General features: G+C 36.4%; 1 protein-coding gene across 1 annotated transcript in view; it reads right to left on the bottom strand.

Annotated features, from left to right (window-relative positions):
* LOC124804792 (acetylcholine receptor subunit beta-like 2) overlaps nucleotides 1–23,349 on the bottom strand; it is a 308,830-nt gene that overhangs the window by 49,831 nt on the left and 235,650 nt on the right. Inside the window, exon 10 of the mRNA XM_047265120.1 lies at nucleotides 4,634–4,735. Within this exon, the coding sequence (XP_047121076.1) occupies nucleotides 4,634–4,735 (102 nt within the window). The remainder of the gene's footprint in view (nucleotides 1–4,633; nucleotides 4,736–23,349) is intronic.

Consider the following 23,349-nt stretch of genomic DNA (forward strand, 5'->3'; position numbering starts at 1 on the left):
AATAATTCTATATAAAAATTACATATTAAGTCTTCTACAGTATCATCTGAGTTTTCGAAATGTTTTACTTTATGCACGACTGCTACGGTCGCAGGTTCGAATCCTGCCTCGGGCATGGATGTGTGTGATGTCCTTAGGTTAGTTAGGTTTAAGTAGTTCTAAGTTCTAGAGGACTTATGACCACAGATGTTGCCTCCCATAGTGCTCAGGGCCATTTGAACCATTTTTTTTTTTTACTTTATGCAAACCTGTCCCATCACTATAAAGAGGTTGGCACGTTCACCTGTTGTCTTTTACAGGCTCAGTTTACAAAGGATACTTTTCGCCTAGAAAAATGTTGGCAGTAGTGCGAGGAACCCTACTAATAAGCTCCCCCTCTATTTATCAGCCGTTTTTAGCTTACAGCCATTGTTAGAAAGCATCTGGCTAAGCTACTGCATTCCCTTAAACGCCAGTCACCCCATCCTACCAGTAATATAGCAACACACGGAGAAACAGTGAAACCCACACTCAAACCTCTGCTTCATGTTCTGGTGACAAAGAAGGCACCCACGTTGGATGCTTGCATGCGACTGCAAAAACACACTTGACTGCAACATGTAACTGGTGACATCTCAGGGCCAGTAAGAATGCTGTCATCGGTAACACTAGGCGAAAACACACGGTTACACCCAACACTCGTGAGCACAGTCATTCGCACCCACGATGACCCAATCTCCGCGACGGTTTCTACCGCATCAGAACTGTCCACCGCCCTGCCGCTACCCAGTGGGCCCATTTTTCTCATTCCGACTGGTACCCATTATGACACTGGTGTCAGTGGTCCACATAACTGCAGTCAGAGAAAGCAGCATGCACACAACGTGACGCATTTCATGCCCAGATGCCCATTCCAGCGCAAACATTATCAGATGGGTGTTTCTTCCGTGAAATACCAGCGTGTGGAAACTACAACATTGATATAACTTCAAGGATAGACCACAGCCACAGCCTGAACAGTTCCTGCTATTGGCATCACAGATCGCAGTACACTTTCGCCACCATTCAGCGCGCTTCCCCATCGATTGGCTTCCCACTGACCCCAAGTTATGGACCTTAACCCATTTCAGCCTCTGTCGTACATAACGCTGGTAGACATCCATTTGGCGCCCCTGCCAGTTGCATCATCACTAGGTGTAACTGTCTCGCCTTTACAGCTATCCTGGCAGAAGCTGGGTGCCTATGACTGTATGTTTTATTCACAAGGGAGGATTGCTGTATCAGTCACAGATTCAGACTGCTGCAGTGTGGGTATCCAGGTCAGTCATTGCAGCAGCGAGGATATCCGTACGACCCTAACATGAGTGGCGCTAAACCAGACCATGTCTCAGAAAAGGGAGATTGATGCACCAGGCCCGTAACATCTGCCTACGCTTAAATCTTCCAGTACTGCCGCACTCTAGCTGAGATCTTTATTATTTATGTGCAGTGTAACTATTTACCTCCAGAGAAACATTGGTATGTACCTCAAACCAAACTGAAATGGTATTAAGATCCGACTAGTATTGCTGTTAGTGTATGATGGGTACTCGGTAGTTCCTACTCGCCATTCTGGTTTCTTTACCTTTGATTCTACCTAATGTAATATTAGTATTTTCATCCAACTCATCACTCTCACTCAATAGTTAATTGGAAGATGTATGCATATTGTATTGAGTTTTCTAAAAACTCCACAGTCTCTCATGCTAGAACCCAAATGCCTGCAAATGCATTCAGTTTTCCTTCATGTGATTTCCTAGATGTGAAATGTATCTGTCTGTTTTTGCTAAGTTTATAATATTAATTTCATTCTTGTGTGTAGATCTCTAATTCTGTCATGGTAACTCAAGTTTCATTTCAACAAATCTCTATATTTATACTGCCATTACTTTGGGATTAAGTTATTGTATTAGGATCCCTGACGAAAACGCATGCCTTTTTTCACTTTCTTCTCTGTAAGATGAAGCACATGTCCATGTCATTACGTCTATAAGATTGTCCGAAAGATTAAAATGTTATGCATTACAATACACAAAAGTTTGACTATCATATTTTCATTCTAATAAATATGACATTCATAAGCAAGAGTGAAATGTCATTAAAAACACTATCTAGTATATTGGCATGTTAAGCACAAAATGGTTTGTCTACTGCGAAACTTTCTACATCTTCATTATTGCAATACAAATAACACATGGAAGAACAGTTGCATTCAGCGTTTTTTTGCTGTCTGCAGATTAATCATCACAATCACACATTAAATTTCACAAATAAGATGACACAGAAGCGTGGAGTATATAGTGTACACAAACAACATAACATTCTAAATGAGATTTTGTTGCAGTGGAAATTATTAATATATTATGATGGATTCATCATAGTAATGCATAAATGAAATGTAGCCCACACAGAACAGAACTGCTCAGGAAAATTGTTTGGCGAGAGGAAGTAGAACAAGAAAGCTAAAAATTATACTTACACAATGAGACACATCAGTGCTGCTCATAGTATTGAACGTGCAACATTTTGCTAAGCAGAATCAAGGTTGTTAATAAATAAACTATATTTCTTCTTTAATATAAACTAAGGTTACCTATTACTCTGTGAGTATAAGTGAAATGCTGCAAATAAATTAAACACTATTCCATCTTTGTTAGCAAAGGAAAAGATCAATTCAGAACAGATAATGTAATTAGTTAAAGTAGAAAGCTAGGTTAAAGCATGTAGATTAGAATACACAAAAGTAGAAAATGATGTAATATAATACAAAGAAATAAATATTGCGAAAGATATCGTGCATTTAGGAGAAAAGTTGAAACAATGAATTGTCAGCAAATTGATATGCCCAAGTAAGAAAACTAATGAGAAATCTGTGTAGTCGACTGGGAGCTAACTACTTCTCAATGCTACAGAGGGACATCTCACAAGTAATGCACTAACGTGCAATGGAAACACCGAGATAACAAGAGAAATAGGTAGAACTAGATGCTACTAGAAAAGGTAAAGAGGTAGAGAGTATTATATACATGGGAGTAAATGTAATGATTTCATTTTTTTGCCAAATGGAATAGGTGAATAAACGAGATCTTGCATGGTCCGAATTCTTAATCTAAACTGAAATGTGTTTCCATTTGTATTTCCTACATAATCTGAATAACATTACAGACATGAACTGAAAATATGAAACCCATTTAATCCAACGTTGATCCGAAAATTCATTATTAAATAGGATATTCTCTGTATTTGGTAGACTATTTTCTTAACTTTTACTGTCTTTGGTTTACTTATGGTGATCAAAGCACATATGAAATACAGAAAACTGAACAAGAAAACATGAGAACTTCAGTATTAGTTAACCACCTCATCCATGATGGAAGAATTAACTAAATTCCTTAACCTATGGTGCTTTATCAATATGTTTAATAATGACTGGTAGTATATAAAGGGACGAATATAGCGATAATGAATTTCCTAATGCAGGTTCAAATTCTATGATAAGTGAAACCCATAAAAATCAGGTTTCACAACATATTTGATGCAACTTTACCTTCATTTCATGCTTAACAGCAAAATAACTGCTAAGTGATAAGGAAGAATATACTGCTTACATGGTACCCATGAATAGCAGCAGCTTGAAAGGAGAGTTGACTAAATACATGCAACCGCTTGAGAAGAATGAATGACATATTTCAATGTAAACATGGTAACTTTACATGTAGAAAAACTGCTCTGAAGATAATCATGAAGAAGATATTGCTTACATAGTATCCACGAGTACCAGCAGATTGACAGAAGAGCAGACCAAACAAATATTGCTGCTTTATAAGAACGAGTTACATGTTTAATGTTAAGATAATAACCTCAGAATAGAAAAACTGCTCTGAATCCTTCAGAGACTGAAACTGTTTAACAAGTGAGAGGATTTTATTGCCTTGCAATGATGATCTTACATTTGTACTGAAATGGGGATTCCAGTGTGATATTGTGAATTTGTTAAATTTGTGGGATGAAGATTGCAGATGAATTTTGTATGATCATTGTATAAATTGTTAGGCTATCTCCAACAGCACACAAGTTTTTTCTGCAGAATTTTGGAAAAAATGTAAAATGGAATAATTTCTTCAGTTTGAAAAGATTCTGTTTCTTTTTCACTCTTCTTTACCTAGAATATATATTTGAACTCAGTATCGAATTATTTCATAACTAAGTGGAATATAAGGATGAGATCTGCTCCTCTGGAAGTGACATTCAGTACTATTACAAAATGACAACCTAGTGAATTACATTCTACAAGAATGATAGCCACTAGGTAAGGGTAGGTATATTCTGTCCTGATTCCTGGTGTTATATCCGCCATATTTTGTTTCTTAAACCATACGGAATCCAGATCACTGCAACTATATCAACTTATAAGTATTAATTTACCTTTAATCAAATTTTTAAATAAATGAAGCAAGGAATTCACAATCCAATGGCAGTATATAGATTAAGAATTCGGGTCTTACTAGATTCTGGGTGGCCATTAATTTCAGTAAGCTACCACTGTTACAGAACAAATGTCTAAAGACAGTACATAAGCCTTAGAAAGAGAAAGCGGAGGGGCGAGGCTCCCTACCAGTAGCAGCCGATGCAGACTGGCAAATGCGAGAGAAACAGCCATCGTCTTGGCAGTCTGAAAGTCCTGTTGCAACTCCCACAGCATTACTTGAAAGGCAGTCTGGAAGAACATTGTTAAGCTGTACATGTCAATACTTTGTTGCTTCTGACTATTTATTCCGCTGTCAGTACTCATGATAAGCGGAACCATAAACAAACAGGGAAATGTGAGCCATGGAGGTCACCCTAACACGAATTCTGAATAACGTTAATGTATGTATCATAGTAAGATCTAGTCTGTTATGGTATGTCAGCTATCCATGAACCTGTACAGTTTGACTAAATAATTTCTAAAAAGTAAATGAATAAGTTTTCATGACGAACAGAACCTTCACAAAATGCATTCATCAAACTTCGAAAATACCCTTCTAAAACTTACTCTGAAATGGTGCCAACTTTGCGACAGTCAGCCGGGTATTTGACAGAATATGCCAAGAATGTAAGTGTCTAAGGAGTTCCTTATGTTGTATGTAAGAAATAATCTTTCTGTTTCTTGAGTCAATGAACTGGATTAATAGAATACATGTTTCATCTGAGAGTATTTAAACCATTTCTATAAGTTTTATTATTATGATTTAAGACAACAGGTTGAAATTCAGAAACTATGACAGTCACTTTTTTTGAAGCTCTCATTAGACCCAATGGTCAACTATGTCTTTTGTATTTGTTATAATCATATGTGTTACCATCTGATACAAATAATGTTCATTGAGCGAAAGCAGCATAGAGATCTGCTACTAAAATTAAAATAAATATGATCATTATTTCCAGAGGGACCAGAAAATTAATGTATGCTAACTATAACTATTGTTAGTATACTACCAGAGTGTCCACACATCCGAATAAACAAACTGCTCATTAATATATGAAGGTATCGTTTTGTATAAGCATCTGAAATAAAACCCCAAACACAGCCTTACTTATAAATATGTGACTTTTCTTAACAACTTCTGAGATACTTAAGTGCACAAATATGAATAATCACATATCAATGATAGAACAGCAGTTCGATCACAGAACATACAATTGGTGAAAAATATTATGAATGACAATTATATGATATACAAGAGATTAAGAAGAAATTGTTTACCATTGAGTTTATCACAACTTCACAAGTTTCCAGATTAGCTTTGCTGTATCAAGAAAATAATCTATGACTGTATGATACATTGGTTTAGTATATTGGCAACGAATGAAACCCTTTAACCAGAGGATTAATTTCAACACTATGCTGTTCTACCAGATATCATACCGTTGGGAGTGGGATGCTACTGCCTGCTTGTGACTTTTGAACTGGTTGACTAAGGGGATCTAGTCTTTAGCATGTCTTCCAAACGATAGTTCACATAAACACTATTTCTGGACATGAAGGAATCAAACTGAAATAGAACTAATCGTCTGAATCTCAGGAGAGTAAACCCCACATGTAAAATGACACCAGTCCACTTATCAAATCAGCCTTATACATACCTGACTATAAACAGAAGAAGATGCTCTACATGTAATTTGCTAAGTTTCCTTGCTTTGAACAGATGATTGTAAACTGACAAGACAATACCAGAGAATAGTAAGGTAATGGTAATTGCTCTACAGACAGAAATGACATTTGTTGATTTCTTTTAAGGAATGTTGTGCTGTTGTAGTCACATATTCCCTGAAATAAATAGTTTATTACCTGGAGAAATAGAATGTCAAAAGGTAAAATAAACTTTTTCCATTAAAGATTTCTTTTTCGACAACAGAAAACAGACCAATGCAAAAGAAAATATTACAGATACTCTTTTTCAGGATACCAATTTTGTTATAGAAATAAAATATCCACATTACACGTGGTAAATGACATCTGTAATAAATATCTTGAAAAGCATTTCCCTAAGCAATTCAAGAAAATCTGTATAACTAAAGACAGAACACAAAATTTCTTCTAACTCTGTTGCATTTACGTGATAAGGTTCCTAAATATGTAAAAATAGTGAGTAATAAACAGGTAAAAGAGTAACAAGTACTGTTAACAGTTTGACACTGGTACTTCTGCTACTGACCCTATAATTGTACAATGCCAGTTATTGCTTTTACATTTGAATAAAGAAATCATGACACCAGACATGATGGTCTGTGTGAAATGACTTTCCCATGTAATAAGCAGCATATTTATTAAAAACTGAACACAAAGATATTCTTTAGTCCTACTGTATTTCTATCCATCTAGGAGAAAGGAGCATAAAAATGAATACAAATTTACATGGGCTACAGAAAACTTTGCAAAATTCAACCAAAGAAGCAAAACACAATTTGTGAGGCATATAACTACCAAATTATGCTAAATATCAGTAGCAGATGTACCTGAAACCATGGTATGAGTATTGTTGATCTTAAATTCAAATATTTTTCCAGTTTCTGCAGTAAAATGTTTTATTGCTTTTAGCTTGCCATATAACAATATATGGAAGACTTTAGAAACTGTGCTGATGTTCTAAAATGTATATTGATTGTAAGCAATAAATCAATGATTTCTGCAAATTAGAAAGAGAGGAACTACGCTAGTTGGGAAAGGAGTACATCGTCAACGAAAGAACAAATAAATATGAAACATGCAGAATAGGAAAAAGTGTATCAAGATAGAGCTAAACGATTATTGAATATTTTGATGACATGTAGAACACGCAACACTGCAATAGTTATCGTGTAAGCTTTCATGGCCGGCGTCATCATTAATTAAAACTTCCATGCTGAATTGCCGTGGTCCATATATACAACCTGTACTCCTTCCTGACGTTTCGTTGCCTACTGCGGGCAACATCTTCTGAGGCGAGTCGGCGACAGGCTTTTAGGCGCTGGTGGTCCCGCTTATATAGAGTGCTTAGATGGCGCCACCACTCGTCACGTGCTTCCGACGTTAAAACTATTTCTGGCTAGTGCCATCTCTCACGATTACAGGTAATCGATTGTCACTTTGTTGATACAAAGTCGACCGCCACATCTTGTCTAGTTTTAATCCTTCTTCTTTTCTATTAAAATTTTTTGCATGCTTGTAGATCTCTATAGCTTCTCTATACATGCGAGCATAATAATGTGAGGTCCTAGCTATCACGTTTGTCTCACTAAATTTTATTTCGTGATCACCGTCGTTGAAAACGTGTTCCGCTACAGCTGATTTGTCAATTTGTCGCAGTCTACAGTTCCTTTTGTGTTCCGTTAGGCGGGTATTAACACTCCTTTTAGTTGTTCCAACATAAACCATGCCACAGCTACACGGAATTTTACACACACCTGGGGTAGCTAAGGGGTGTCATGCGTCTTTCACCGATCTTAAACTTTCACTAATTTTCTTGGTAGGTCGAAAGATTGTCTCCACTTGAAACTTGGCCAAAACTTTACCAATACGGTCCGTGATGTTATGAATAAATGGAAGAAAACCTTTTCCAGCCGACGGTTGTTGTTGTCGTGTATTTTCGGACACTTTTCTTCTAGGGCTGAGTGCTCGATCTATTTCCTTGTCAGTGTACCTATTTCTCTTAAAACCTGTTCTCAAATGGCTTAATTCATCTTGGAAGTAAATTGGCTCACAGATGTTATTAGCTCTGTCCACTAAAGTTTTTATGACTCCTCTCTTCTGCCTAGGATGATGATTCGAATTCTTATGTAGGAAACGGTCGGTGTGTGTGTCTTTCCTATATACCTTGTGCCCTAAAGTCCCATCTGCCCGTTTAATAACCAATACATCCAAAAAATTTAGTTGTCCATTACTCTCTTTCTCCATGGTGAATTGTACCTTTGGATTGAAACTGTTTATGTGCACCAAAAAATCACTCAGTTCCTCTTCAGCATGATTCCATATCACAAAGGTGTCATCCACATATCGATACCATTTCAAAGGGCTTTTATGGCTGATTGCAGCACCTGTTGTGCGAAAAATTCCATAAATAGATTAGCAATTGCAGGGCTTAGAGGGCTACCCATTGAAAATAAGTCGAGGATGGTCCCTGTTGACGAAGCTCTTTCTTACATAGCTGATATGTTTCCTACTGATATAATAGCTTTGTTTCGACATCGTCTATCCTCGACTCTCTTTCAACCACATGCTACCACTTGGAAATCACACCATCACTATTTCATTAACAATGTCTGTTTTTAAACTGTGATTTCATTTCCACTGTTAACACAGTATTTCTGTGTTTCAACCTGATTATGGTGAGGGACATATTATGTTCTAATTAATATGTTGTTGTTGTTGTGGTCTTCAGTCCTGAGACTGGTTTGGAGAATAATTGTAAGATAGAAACACGTAAGATAAATTAAGATTTCACACCACATAATGTCAGGTCTGTCGTCATGTCATTCAGTGATATATTTCGTTTTCAAGTGTAATGTCACATGACTTACATTTTTTATCCTACAATATCAGGAAGTGTATGCAATAAATTCTAACAGACGTTTTAAAATAAGTGAAATGTTCATAAATACTTTTACAACATAATAAGGTGCAAGATGTACAACTGCAGCAGTTGTGTACATTGTCTGAGATCTGCAGTGACATAAAATACTAAAATATATTAATTGATACGTAAACATTTAGAATGTTGTCAATAATTTTTACAGACAAGCCTTACTTACAAAGTTTATCATTAGAATTCTCGTGCTTTTTATGTGAATTCACGCAACACAGCTTTTAAACCAAGTTAGTAAGGATTCTACGAAACATAAAACTCTTTTGCTACATTTAAATTGAGAATACAATAATTGTCTACACATGACTTGCTTCTGATTTACCTCGGATGAAGTTAGTGAAGTGTTGAAGTCTTCCACAACATCCAACAACCCCAGAATATAGCAACAATTTGTAAAATACATAATATCATTTAAAGTAGCTACAGTAAGGTAGCTAAAAATGATACATTAATAAAAACATATATAATAGGAATAATTGAAACTGCATATGTGAACTCTCCTGTTTGAAAGTAAAACACCTTATCAAACAATTAGCAGACCACCCATACATTAGAACAACCAAATAACATGTTTCCTTTGAATGAGAAGGAAAACTGGCGATAACGCATAGAGTTTGAGACGAGTACAGGCCTACAGGAGATCAGATTTTAGAACTGACTTTTAGGTAGAGATGGGGCACTGAACCTAAATACGAAGTCAGTTTTTGTGTAAGACAATTATTTTTGGCGGCAGCCATTGATAGTTATTCGATTTAATGGAAGTTAGGCAAGTATTAACGTCGTAAATGGAGTCAGAGATTTATTTTCCATCTATGAGCCAACGTAAAACGAGTAGGAGACTATAGCTGTCAATTTGAGAAGTATGGTATTTTCTTTCCTGTTTTTCTTTTTTTGAGTCATCAGTCTTCCGACTCTTTTGATGTAGGCAGCCACGAATGCCTCTCCTGTGCCAACCTCTTCATCTCAGAGTAGCATTTGCAACCTACATCCTCAGTTATTTACTGTATGTATTCAAGTCTTCCTCTACCGTTTTGGTACTCTACAGCTCCTTCTGGTACCACGGAAGTCATTCCCTAATGTCTTTAAAAGTCGTCTTATCATCTTGTCCCTTCTCCTTGTCAGTGTTTTCCACACAATCCTTTCCACTCCGATTCTGTGCAGAACCTCCCCTTTTCTTACCTTATCAGTCCACCTAAGTTTCAACAGGCGTGTGCAGCAACACATCTCAAATGCTTCGATTCTCTTTTATTCCAGTTTTTTCACAGTCCATGTTTCAGTGCCATACAGTGCTGTTCTGCAAACGTACATTCCCAGAAATTTATTCCTCAAATTAAGGCCTATGTTTGATACTTTTTCTTTAACCAGATACAGATTCATCCATGTGAATATTTTCTACACCCATAGATCGTTCGGATCGATGATTACTGGATGCATAGAACAGTCGAACCTGCACATACGACATTAATTCCACAGGTATCATTATTTATCGAATTCCTGATTCATGAAATCCTACACCTACCAGAAGCCATCATCCAGATCTCATCAAAGAGTTGAACATGCACTTATATAGACTCTGATCATTCTCCGTGGACAGATGAAGCCCGCTTTTTGATTACAGGTGAAATAATTTCTTCTACATTCATCGCTGAGAAACTACTTGTGGCACTTTGAACTATTAGTGAGCTACCTACAGATATCATCGTTCATTAATTAAATCAGTCCTCTCTGTCTAACATGTAACATGAGATCAAAATGACTTCCAGTACTAAACATAAACTATAACTCAAACAAAATTTCTTTAAGTAATAAGTCTTTAAATAAATGAGAAGATATTTTACTGTAAGAGAGGCAAGACTTTTCTTCAAACTAATAAACCGAAAACAGAGTGGTCATCAGCCATCTCTAACATCTGCCACAATAAAGTCATTTGAAGCTACTTCTTCTCTATCCCAAGCAATATTATTGATATTTTTATAGTAATAATAATATGGGTCTTGTGTTCCACTCTGTCTTTACATATTCTTCGTTATCTTTCCCTCTAACAGCATGTTAGAAATCAATTGAATCCTTAAGAATTGCCCTGAAGGTACCGATTCTTCCATATCTCTCACTGTTTCTGTCATAATTATCTTTTCAGTCAAATAACTTTCTTTCTTTCAATGAAGGTTTGCGTTATCTGTCACAAAAGGAGAAAATATCAGACTACAGCAAATGTAGCAGACAAAATGTAATATAGGCGCCTAAGGATTAGATTGACAAAAAGTGGAAAACGTCTATGCAGGAATGAATAGTGGATAAACAGACGGCCTCAGACGTAAGAATGATGCAGGGGAAGATAAACGCCATCTATAGAAACACAAGAGAGACCTTTGGATAAAGAGAAACAACTGTATGAAATATCAAGAGCTCATATGATAAGACAGTTCTAATCAAAGAAGGGAAAGCTGAAAGGTGAAAGTTATGTGCAGAAGTGTTATACACAGAAAATGAAACTCTGAACAATGTTATAGGAATGGAAGTGGAAGTATATGAAGTTGAGATGGGAGATACAATACTGCAAAAATTTGAAAAATCTTTGATACAACTAACTGTAATGAAATAACCTTTCTAGTGGATTATTGAGATACTTGAGATACTAAATCATGGCAAAACTGTTCCACCTAGAGCTGTAGATGTCTGAACCAGGCGACATAACATCATACTTCAAGAACAATACAATATTTCCAACTCCAGAAAAGATGTCAGACGTTCACAGGTGTGATTATTACAGAACTGTCAGTCTAGTAAGTCATGGATACCAAATGCTGGCACGAATTATTGCAAGTAAAAATGAAAAACTGGTAGAATTCGAGCTTGTGCCAGACCAGTTTGGTCCCAGGACAATGGAGGAATACACTAGTCAGCACTGCCTCTATGAATTGTCCTAGATGATAGGTTACAGAAAGGCAAACCTGTTTGAAGCATTCATAGATTTAGAGAAAGCGTTTGGCGATGTTGACTGGAATACATTCTTTGGTATTCTGAATGCAGCAGAAATAAAATATAGGAAGTGAAATCTTATGAATAACTTCCGAGAAATCAGACTGCGGCTGGGAATACTAAGGACATTAAAAGAGCACAATAATTACGTAAAAGTAGTCCATACATTGAGAAAGGAGTAAAGGAAGCCAATGAGGTATTTGGACAATAAGTTAAAGTTCAGGATAAAGAAATAAAAACGTTCTTGTTGATGAAATTATTATTCTTTCAGAAATGGTATAAGACTTGGAAGATTAGCTGAATGGAACTGGTAGTGCCATGAAATAACGTCATAAGGCGAATACCAACAAAAGGACAGCAAGGATAATGGAATGTAACCGAATTAAATCATGTGATACAAACAGAATTAGATTAGGAAATGAGAAACAAAAAGCAGTAAATCAGTTTTGCTCTTTGAGAAGTAAAATAACTGTTGCTGTCGAAAGTGGAGAGGATAAAAAATACTGAAGATAAACAAGAAGAAAAGCTGTTCTGAAATAGAAAACTTTGTTAATTTCTAATTTAAATGTAAGCATATTTTTCTCGAGTGTACTCTTGTATGAAAGTGAAATGTGTATAATTAACTATGCACACAAAAATAGATTAGATTTTGAAATGATGTGCCATGAAGAAATGTTGAAGATTAAAAGGCTACCTCAGACAACTGATCAGGACATACAGAACCAAAATGGGTAATGAGGAAATTTAGAGCAGAACCTGACTAAAATAAGGGTTCAGTAGGTAGCATACATCCTGAGGTATCAAGGAATTGTCAGTTCTGTACTGAAAGGAGGTGTTACGTTTAACCCTAGCAATACCAACTCATTTTCCATCATATGTATTACCAAGGGGGCATGGGGGAACTATAGCCCATTGCAACAGAATTTTTTAAAAAAATACTTTGATTGTTGTTAACTTTTTTCAACAACATGGTTTTTATATAGCTACTCATGCATAAGTAGGGTCAAAAACATGAAAATATCTCTTCCACAGTCTTTGCAGTATCAATATATTTTCCATATTCCATAATGTTTACAGGGAGGGAAGCAGTAGTCTTTTTATGAGCACCATAAAAAAGGATTCAAAAATTAAAAATTCGTTAGGTGTTGTTGATTTTCATTGACAACATATATTTTAAAAATATATACATAAGTAATAAGAGTCCTGATACTAAAAACATCAATATGACATTTGTTCTGAAAAGTCATATCATCTACAACATTTAAATTTTCAGGTTAAGTTTTACTGAAAAATTTAAAACAATTATGGGATCTGCTATAAGAAATTATTAAGAACAGTCAACATTTTTTCGAAATTTTAAAGTATAAAGTATATGACTATGTACAATAGTTTAAGAAAGTGGGCACAAAGGGCCCCCCTCACCACCCTGGGTATTTCTGGGGTTAAAAATTGTAGATGGAGACCAAGGAATGAAGCAGGTTCAGATGTATCTTGGTTGCAGTAGGTATGGAAAGACGAGTCTTGCACAGAATACATTAGTGTGGAGAGATGCATCGCACCGGCCATCTGACAGAAAACCAACACATTACATACATAACAATATTATGAAAAGGATAGTTGCTACTCATGTATAGCGGAGATGGTGAGTTGCAGATAGGTACAGCAAAAAGACTGCCAGAAAATGAGCTTTTGGCCAGCAGGGCCTTCGTTGGAGATAGAGTAGATAGAATACACACACACACACACACACACACACACACACACACACACACACACACACAAATGCAACTCAACACACACACGACTGCTGTCTCTAGTTGCTGAGGCCAAATTTCTTCCTGGATTTTTCATTTTTGAACATACGTACACATTTGTCATATGAATGAAACAAAATTTCAGTACACTCATTACAATAGATTAGTGGGAATTTCTAGTACATCTTTATGGAGCCAGTACGCAATATCATTGATGGGGTGTTGCTCAATGAGTTCTGTCATACTCTTCCTATTTTACATTCTAATTATATTCTTTAACATTAATGGAATTCTCCAAAAAGTTTCCTCAATTTGTGAATGATATTTTCGAGAAATACTCTAAATTCTTTTATACTGACAGCTAGTTAATCGATATAGTTCAATCCATTAGTAAAAAATATTCCACATTATGGTAAAAGATTATTGTAAACTGGTTTGAGACTGACTTATCCTGCACAATAATTTGAATTTTGAGTGATTACATGTAGCCGTATTTTTGTCCATTTCACATTCTAAACAGTTGCTTTTGGAAGTATGTATTTGAATGGTAAATACTGGTCTCATTAAAAAATCAAGTGCTAAAAACTAGTTTATACAGACTTTCTACTTCCATGTAACAAATAAAATTAAAGATACAGTCATACAGAAATATGTGAATTGAAACACTTTCAGTCATGATACTAAATTTTGTTTGTTAACTGCATCCAACATTTCTTAGTCTATCAGTTGAGACCTATTCATAAAGAGACTTTCGTGAGTATGATCAATACACTACCATTATTTCCATGCAAGTGTCATTAGGAAAGCGGATTCAGTTTGTTATATTTTAAAATTGTAACTTTTAATTTGCAAATGTGTTTATATGATTCATTTATTGTTCAAAACAATTATTTTTGGAATGTTAAATGACACCAATGTTCGTATAAAATTTTAAATGTAACAGTTTTCATGTTCATAAAAATGTGGAGGGCTGTTATGTTCAAAGCATGCCAGATTTTTGTAAAATTTTATGAGCTCTGAGAGCCTTAAGATGTAATGATGATGTGGTTTATTTGGATTACCATTGCTTGAGTGTGAACCTTGATACTAACTACGAGATTAAAACTCTAAGCAACAGTGCAAAGTTCCATAACAGGTCACATTTAACTGCAAAGTTAAAGGTTGAATCTCATAGTTACCATCACCTTTGAATCAAAATTTTCTACAGAACGAAATGAACATCAATTAGGGCTAGTCAATTTGCATCAAGTGATTTGGAAACAGGTCATGTCATAATGATTTACAAACTTCCATCGTCCTTAAGCAATATCACAGTGTTGTATACTCTTTATTTATCAGGTGATACTACAATAGAATTTATACCACTCTGAAACGACCAGCAGAATTAAAAGAAATGTACCTTACCTGTAAAATGTACATGCCATCACATAGGTAAGCAGATGATTCAGAAATAGCCATTAGCTTTTGTGGTACCCTTAAATCTCTGGGAGTGCAGAAGCATCCACACACAATGAACAAAGAGAATGAACAAAGTAAACAAAAAGACAGACAGGCTATAAGCTGGATGAATAACCTGTTACACCTAATATTAATGATGACAAGTATAGGGATATATGTAAATGAAAAAGTGTGTTATATTCATTTAAAAAATTCTATATTGAATTGCCAGTGCCCCATTAAAGAAATCTGGAAATGACAACATGATTACTTCTTGGCTACCTTTCCACTGATTCCTGCAAGAATAAGTCATTCTATATTAAACAGTAAACCAAGGGGAAATCGTACCAGCTGCTTACTGATTTCGTCCTTATTTACATGTTGCATCTCTTAGTATAGCAGTACGGTACCTATATGATATTAACATTAACATTGCTGTAACTACAATTCCGGTTGATGTGATTAAGAAGTTATTGAAATAATATACAGATTTAAGATAATCTAATTACTAACAGTCAGCGATTTCATTAGAGAGTAATGACATTTTAATTTTGTCAATTTAATTTACATTTAAATAACGTCGTTCCACTTTTCCTACTACATGTCTCGTCAGCTCTGAGTAACACACCGGAAAATCAATCCAGAAATATGGCTTCCTGTGATCTATAACGTAGCGGGAATGGCGTGTTTACCTTCTGGTGTACAATGCACAACGTTTCTCTTGCTCGCTTCATTACAGATATCGCTTCCAAGGGAGTACTGACACTCCCGCTTCGTTACAAAAGCAAATAGAGGGATGAACGCCAATTCGGTTTGTCAACAGCATCTCTGCAAACAGATATGACTGTGCATGCAAATGTTGATGCACAAACAAACCGAGCGGGCGTGACACATTTGTTTGGAAAACAACAGACTGTGGCCATAATCATGATATGGATATTTTGACTCACAGCCTTAGGGACACATGCCTCTTCACGTATTCTTTCGCGTAGGTATCTGTCGAACATTTTTATCGGTTTCTTCCAAACAGAATTTTTACAAACGCATCGAATGACTGAAGAGAGTCAAAGAACTTATTGTTAGTGAAAGCTGTAATAATGTTCTGCTCCAAAGCAATGCTCATGCTCTGAAGAAAGATCTGTATTGAAATTGTCATGTAAGAATATGCTATTAACGAATGGTGGAAAGCTTTCCGAAACGTTAAAATACGTTTCATTGTTGAGGTTACTTACTACGTTCAAAAGTCTCCGGAATTTAGTCCATAAAATGAAATCTTCGAATGAGGAAATATAAAGGTATCAGATATCTGCATCAATTAGTCAGCCGTTTATGATGTAATGACGAAGAACATATAAAGTTGAATTTTGGGTTCAGTTTGTAAGTCTCTGGCGTAATTTTTCTCCTTCATACGTCTACATTACTTATTTCTCGGATGATGAAGATATGGTTTGCTTCCAAATTATGTAAATATGCATGTACCTAGACCTCTAGGCCCTTATTAAGGAGGTAATAGCTGGATATACCCTCAAATTAAATCCCTGTTTTCCTGAAAATAAATTTCAGCTTTTCGAAAAAATCAGAATATATTATTCTCTTTCATAGAATCTGAAATTTCATCTTACCACAGACGGGGAGTGTGGAATTTTAGATGACTTAAGCTAATCAATAGGCTACAAAAAAGGAATGAAATAGGTTTCTGGTTCGTAAAATTTCGTACAGAAAATAATTTAACTATTGCTATCACGCTGTTTAAGAATCGTACAATGTGAAAGAGACCCAGAGAAACTGGAAGGATTCATTGTTATTGTGTAGTGGTAAGTCAGAGATTTCGAAACTAGATTTTAAAGTATATAATAATTGCTAGTGAATATGTGGACACTGACAAAAATTTATTAGTTATGCATCATAGATTAAAATTTAAGGACTTGCGAACAGGTAGGAAGTTAAGGAGATGGGACCTGGATAAATTGAAATTACCTGCAGTTGTTCAGAGTTTCAACAGGAGCCTTAGGCAACGAGCGACTGAAACAATGGAAAGAAATCCCCATTCGACGTTTCTGTAACTTTTATAAATGAAATAATGAAGACAGCAGATGGTCACATAGTTAAAAAGACAAGGCCTAGTAAAAGCCTTTGGATAACACAAGATGTTTACCGTTTAACTGACAGAAGTAGAAAATGGAAAAATGCGGGAAATGAAAAAGATAAAGGGAATACAGACGTCAAAAAATTGAGAACTGCATCAAGTGCAAACTGGTTGAGGTGGAAAGGCCAGAGGACAAATGCAAAGCTGTAGAATCTTGCATTAGTAGGTGATAGATACCGCCTATAGGCAGATTAGAGAGACAGAAAAGAGAAGCAACTGTATTAATATCAAGCGCACAGATGGAAAGTCAGTACTAAGGAAAGAAAGCAAAGTTGACAGGCGGAAGGAATGTATAGAGAGCTATACAAGAAGAATGAACTGGAAGACAATATCATTGTAATGGAGCAGCCAGTAGAAAAAATGAGATGGGTGATATGATAATGCGAAAACAGTTTCACTGCTCACTCGAAGGCTCTCAGAGTACATGATGCTCCTACAGACTTACTGTGATACTTGGGAAAGCCAACCATGACAAAACTATTCCACCCAATGTGCAGGATATATGAGACTGGCGAAGTAACATCAGGCTTCAGGAAGAATGTAATAATTCCCACTCCAAACAAGTCATGTAATGGCAGATGTGAATATTACAAAAGTGTCCGTTTAAGAAATCATGTTTTCAAAATACTTACACGAATGATTTACAGAAGTATGGGGAAATTGTAGAAGGTGACCTTGTGGAAGATAATTTTGGGTTCTGGAGACATGTAGGAACACTCGAGTGAACAGTGACCCTACAACTTGTCTTAGAAGATAGGTTATAGAACAGCAAACCTATGTTTCAGTCCTTGCAGACTTAGCGAAAGCTTTGGACTGTGCTGACTGGAGTATACTCTTAGAAATTCTGAAGGTAGCAGGGAGCAAAAGGTTGTGTACAGCCTATACAGAAAACAAAAGACAGTTATAAGAGATGATGGACAGAAAAACGCAGGTTTGTGTCCTTTCACCAGCGTTAATCTGTACACTGAGCAAGCAGTGAAGGGAATCAAAGAAAAGTTTGGAGATAGAACTAAAGATCAGGGACAAGAAAAAAATGGAGATCTCGGGATGGCATTGTAGTTCAGTCAAAAACAGCAAAGGACTCTGAACTGTAGTTGAATGAAATGTTTAATCTTGAAAATAGGTTATTATATAAGAATCGACAAAAGAGAAACAAATGCATTACATGTAGTCGAATTAAATCGGGTGATACTGAGGGATTTAGAAAATGTGACAGTACAGTCAGTAACTGACTTTTCTGCTTGAGTAGCAAAATAAATGATGATGATGAACGTTGAGAGGATATAAAATACAGGTTGGCAGCAGCAAGAAAAGAATTTCTGATAAAGGAGGATATAGTTAACCATGAATATAAATCCAAATGTTACGAATTCTTTTCAGAAGTCGACTGCCTGGAGTTTAGCCTTGTAAGTGAACAATAAGCAGTTGCACAAGAAAACAGAAGCATTTGTAACGTGATGCTACGGAAAAATGCTGAAGATTAGATAGGTAGATCGCGTAACTGCGAGAAGGTACTAAAAGAACTAGAGAGAACTGAAATTTGTGACACAGCTTAACTAAAAGATGTGGATAGGTTGACAGGACACATTATGAGGCATCAAGGAATTGTCAGTTTGGTATTACAGGGAAGTGTGTGTTCATGTGTGGGAGGCGTATGGGAGGGAGGAGGGTAGAAACTGTTGAGGGAGCCCAATGAATGAACACAGTAAGCACATTCAAAGGGATGGGTGTGGCAATAGTTATTTGGGGAGGAAGAGGCTTGCACAGGATACACTAGCTTGGAAAACTGCACTAAAACAGTCTTCGGACTTAAGACCACAACAACAACTTTGAAATTATGCTTTTTAATTCGCACAAGACCGCTGTAAAAATCCGATGAGTCTTGTAAATTAAGGCTTGCAGAATATTTCCAATTCTTTTTATTTCATTATCACTATGTTCAGAAAGTGCTTCGATCCGACGACAAAGATTATTTATGATTCTAATTTTTCTTTTTAGGTTCAGTATTGTTTGATTTCAATACGAAACAGATAAGTAGTGAGAGTGAAACGGATACTTTGTGGATCCAGAAAGCCTTTCTTGATGTTTGTATTGCCACAAATACTCAGATGATGCTGAAGAAACTAAACTGAATGGGTTCACCTCAATTTGTGTGCATGAAGATTCCTTCTGGGAAGATTAGAAGTATGTAATTTCATAAACATGCACGCGCATAAGCACGCACGCGCACACACACACACACACACACACACACACACACACACACACACACACACTGAAACACTGGGTTAACTTATATCTTCAATGTGCACACTCAGACAACACATTCAGATAGTGACTAAACTCAACTTATTGCAACTACTCAGCACCAATAACAGAACGTCTCTTCTTGAGCTAATTCCTTGTTCGTGCGTTTTGTTGTGCACTATCAACTCCCCATAGCACCCCCTCAGATTTAGTGTTAAGATGACCCAGAAGAAATCACGTCAAAAACTGATCACAGATCAAGCATGAAAACACGAAGAAGGTGTACTCAACCGTGAAAACAAAAGCAAAATCGAAACAGTTAACGGTCCTAGTCCAAGACGTGTAAGTCGAGCAAATCTGAAACGCCACACCATCGTGGTTATGTTGACACGACGTCGGACTGGAAAAAAGAAGATCCCTGTTCAAATCTCCGTCGTGCTCCATAATCTTCTTTTTCCACAAAATTATGAACTGGCTGTCCGGTCATTGATGTGTCTGTTTAGTGTATTCAAATTTGTGTCTGTGTCGTGGTGTAACGTCCGTTTGCAACACTGAGGCTTAAGGGAAGGACATTCAGATGTGCGTACCTCATATTTATTCTACACAAGTACCACATGTTACGACTCTTGCGTTCCGTTTTGGAAGTTTTGTCTCTTGAATTCCTTTATTTCATTTGTTGTCATTTCTGTGAGAGGTCTATGCGGTATCTCGCCAGATCTCACTATTCATCACATTCATTTGCGACGGTAATATATTCGTACCACACGAGTCATAGTCTATAACTAATGTATACTATAACAAATGCCAAGACTACAGAAGGAGAACAGACAAGTCAATGAAATGGACGCAAAGTTCATAATTTTGTGAAAAAAATTGAGTGCGAGGGAGATTTGAACTCGGGTATTCCGGCATGCAGTCCAACACTGTGGCCACACAATGACGATGCCGTTGTTCTTGCAGTTCGCTCGACTTTGCACATCTTGAACTTGGATCGTTCACTGTTTCTATTTTGCTTATTTTTTCACAGTTCGGTACCCTTCTCGCTTTCATGCTTGATCTGTGTTCAGGTTTTGACGGTCCACCTACTGGGCTATCTTACCACTAAATGTAATGGGGGTGCGAGGGGAGATTCCCTCGTAAGTAGCGGTTAAGGTGAGGTGGAAACATTTTCAAAATACATCACTCACGCACACTATGGAAACATAAGATGAATGAGAAAAGTAGCCTAACTACAGTGCAACTCAGACTGTTCTCCTTTGTTTTTAAGGTTACAAAATGGACTGAGTATTTCTCGCTATTTTGGAAAGGAATCGCTGTCGTGCAGTAAAGAATCTCTAAATATAGCATCTCATATCCTAGACTTACAGCATAGACCATAAATGGGCAAGTTCACAACAATGGATGCATGTGTTATGGCTTTAGGCCTAAATTAAGATCACAGGAGGTCAGCTGCATCGATACTCTATTTTAATGGAAGATAACATACAGATGGAGAAAAACGCCGGTGGTAAAAATGAAAAAATAAATATTTTCCATGCCGTTTACAGTTTACAAGTACTAAAAACATATTTATTCAAAAAAATAACAACTTCAAAACAGTCTGATGCTTTCCTCAAAAATTGTCTACTGTATCTATCTATAAACAAAGCCGGGTTTGTTACAACACTTATAACTCGAGATCTGCTGGACCAATTTTCATGGTTTTTGATTTGTTGGATTTGTCTCCGCCCCGAATAGCAGAATACATCTTAAAAATAATGAAAAATTGACGAATAAATATTTTCATGGTTTTTGATTTGTTGGATTTGTCTCCGCCCCGAACAGCAGAATACATCTTAAAAATAATGAAATATTGACGAATACTTGAAAAATGCGTTATTTTCCCTACAAGTTCTTTAGTTTCGGAGCTGTCAAATTTTTTTGTCAAAATCTGTAAGTAATGATTGACATTTACGCATGCGTTCATAAACTATTTAAAATGGATGAATAAACTATTATGTGTATTTTTTTTAAAAAAGATTGAAAAATATTACGCGTGCGTTCAGAAATGTGTAACGAATACTTAATCTATATATATAAAAGAAAGTCGTGTTAGTTACACTATTTATAACTGAAGAACGGCTGTACCGATTTGGCTGAAAATTGGTGGAGAGGTAGCTTAGAACCAGGAGACGGGATAGGATACTTTTTATCCCGTTCGACAGCTATAAAACGTAGTATAACAGAAACGCATCTGGCGTGGAATAACAAAACGCAAATTAGATTTAGTAGTTCAAACGAATGTACCCCTGTTGAACCCCCAACAAAAGGAAGTTTATGATACGTTAATGAAGGCAATTGATGATGGAAATAGTGGTTTATATTTCCTGGATGCCCCTGGTGGAACTGGCAAGACATTCCTCATGTCAGTAGTTTTAGCCACTGTTCGTGCGAGATCCAACATTGCGGTTGCAGTTGGTTCTTCCGGAATAGCAGACACATTGTTAGAAAGATGCCGTACGGCTCAGTCAGCATTAAAATTACCATTAAATCTTCAAGCTACTGAATAACCAACATGTAATATTACAAAAAACTCAGCAGTGGCCGAAGTTTTATCAGCATCCAAGATCTGGGACGAATGCACAACGGCTCATAAACGTGCATTAGAGGCACTTAACCGAACATTGAAAGATCTACGCAATGCCTCGAGATGTTTTGGAGGAGCAATGATTTTACTGTCTGGCGAATTCCGCCAAACACTGCCAGTAGTTCCAAGATCAATGGCTGCAGATGAAATAAATGCTTGCTTCAAATCATCGAATCTATGGCGCTTTGTGAAGAAACTTTAACTGACAACAAACATGAGAGTTGCATTGCTTAATGATACATCTGCTGAAGATTTCTTTGAGCAATTGCTGACTATCGGTAATGGTCGAGTACCTGTCGAAGAATCGAGCGGATTGATTTCATTTCCTCGTAATTTCTGTAACTTTGTCTCATCGAAAGACGAACTTATCAACAAAGTATTCCCAAACATCATTACTAACTACAAAAGTAATGAATGGTTGAGTGAGCGAGCAATTTTAGTGGCTAAGAATAAAGATGTAGATGACCTAAACTACATAATTCAGAATGAGATCATTGGTAAAATGCATTCATTCAAATATATTGACTGTGTAACAAATGAAGATGAAGCCACCAACTATCCAATTGAATTTTTAAACTCTTAGGATGTGCTTGACATACCATCGCACAATTTACACCTAAAAGTTGGCTCCGTAGTAATCATGCTTCGAAACATAAACCAACCAAAACTGTGCAACGGTAAACGTTTTGAGGTAAGTAAATTGATGACCAATGTTATTTACGCGACGATACTCAAAGGAAAATTCGAGGGTGAGGAAGTTCTCATTCAAAGGATCTCGATGGTCCCAACCGATGTGCCGTTTGAGTTTAAAAGACTTCAATTTCCGATCCGTCTTGCATTCGCCATGACCATTAACAAATCACAAGGCCAATCCTTGAAAGTTTGTGGTTTAAATCTGGAATATCCATATTTTTCAAATAGTCAATTATATGTGGCATGTTCACGGGTCGGAAGACCATATGCGTTGTTTGTTCTTGCGCCTGATAATAAAACAAAAAATGTCGTGTATCACAAGGTAGTGAATTGAAGAGTGGAAGC

The sequence above is a fragment of the Schistocerca piceifrons genome, chromosome 7 (assembly GCF_021461385.2).
Source record: "Schistocerca piceifrons isolate TAMUIC-IGC-003096 chromosome 7, iqSchPice1.1, whole genome shotgun sequence".
NCBI lineage: Eukaryota > Metazoa > Arthropoda > Insecta > Orthoptera > Acrididae > Schistocerca > Schistocerca piceifrons.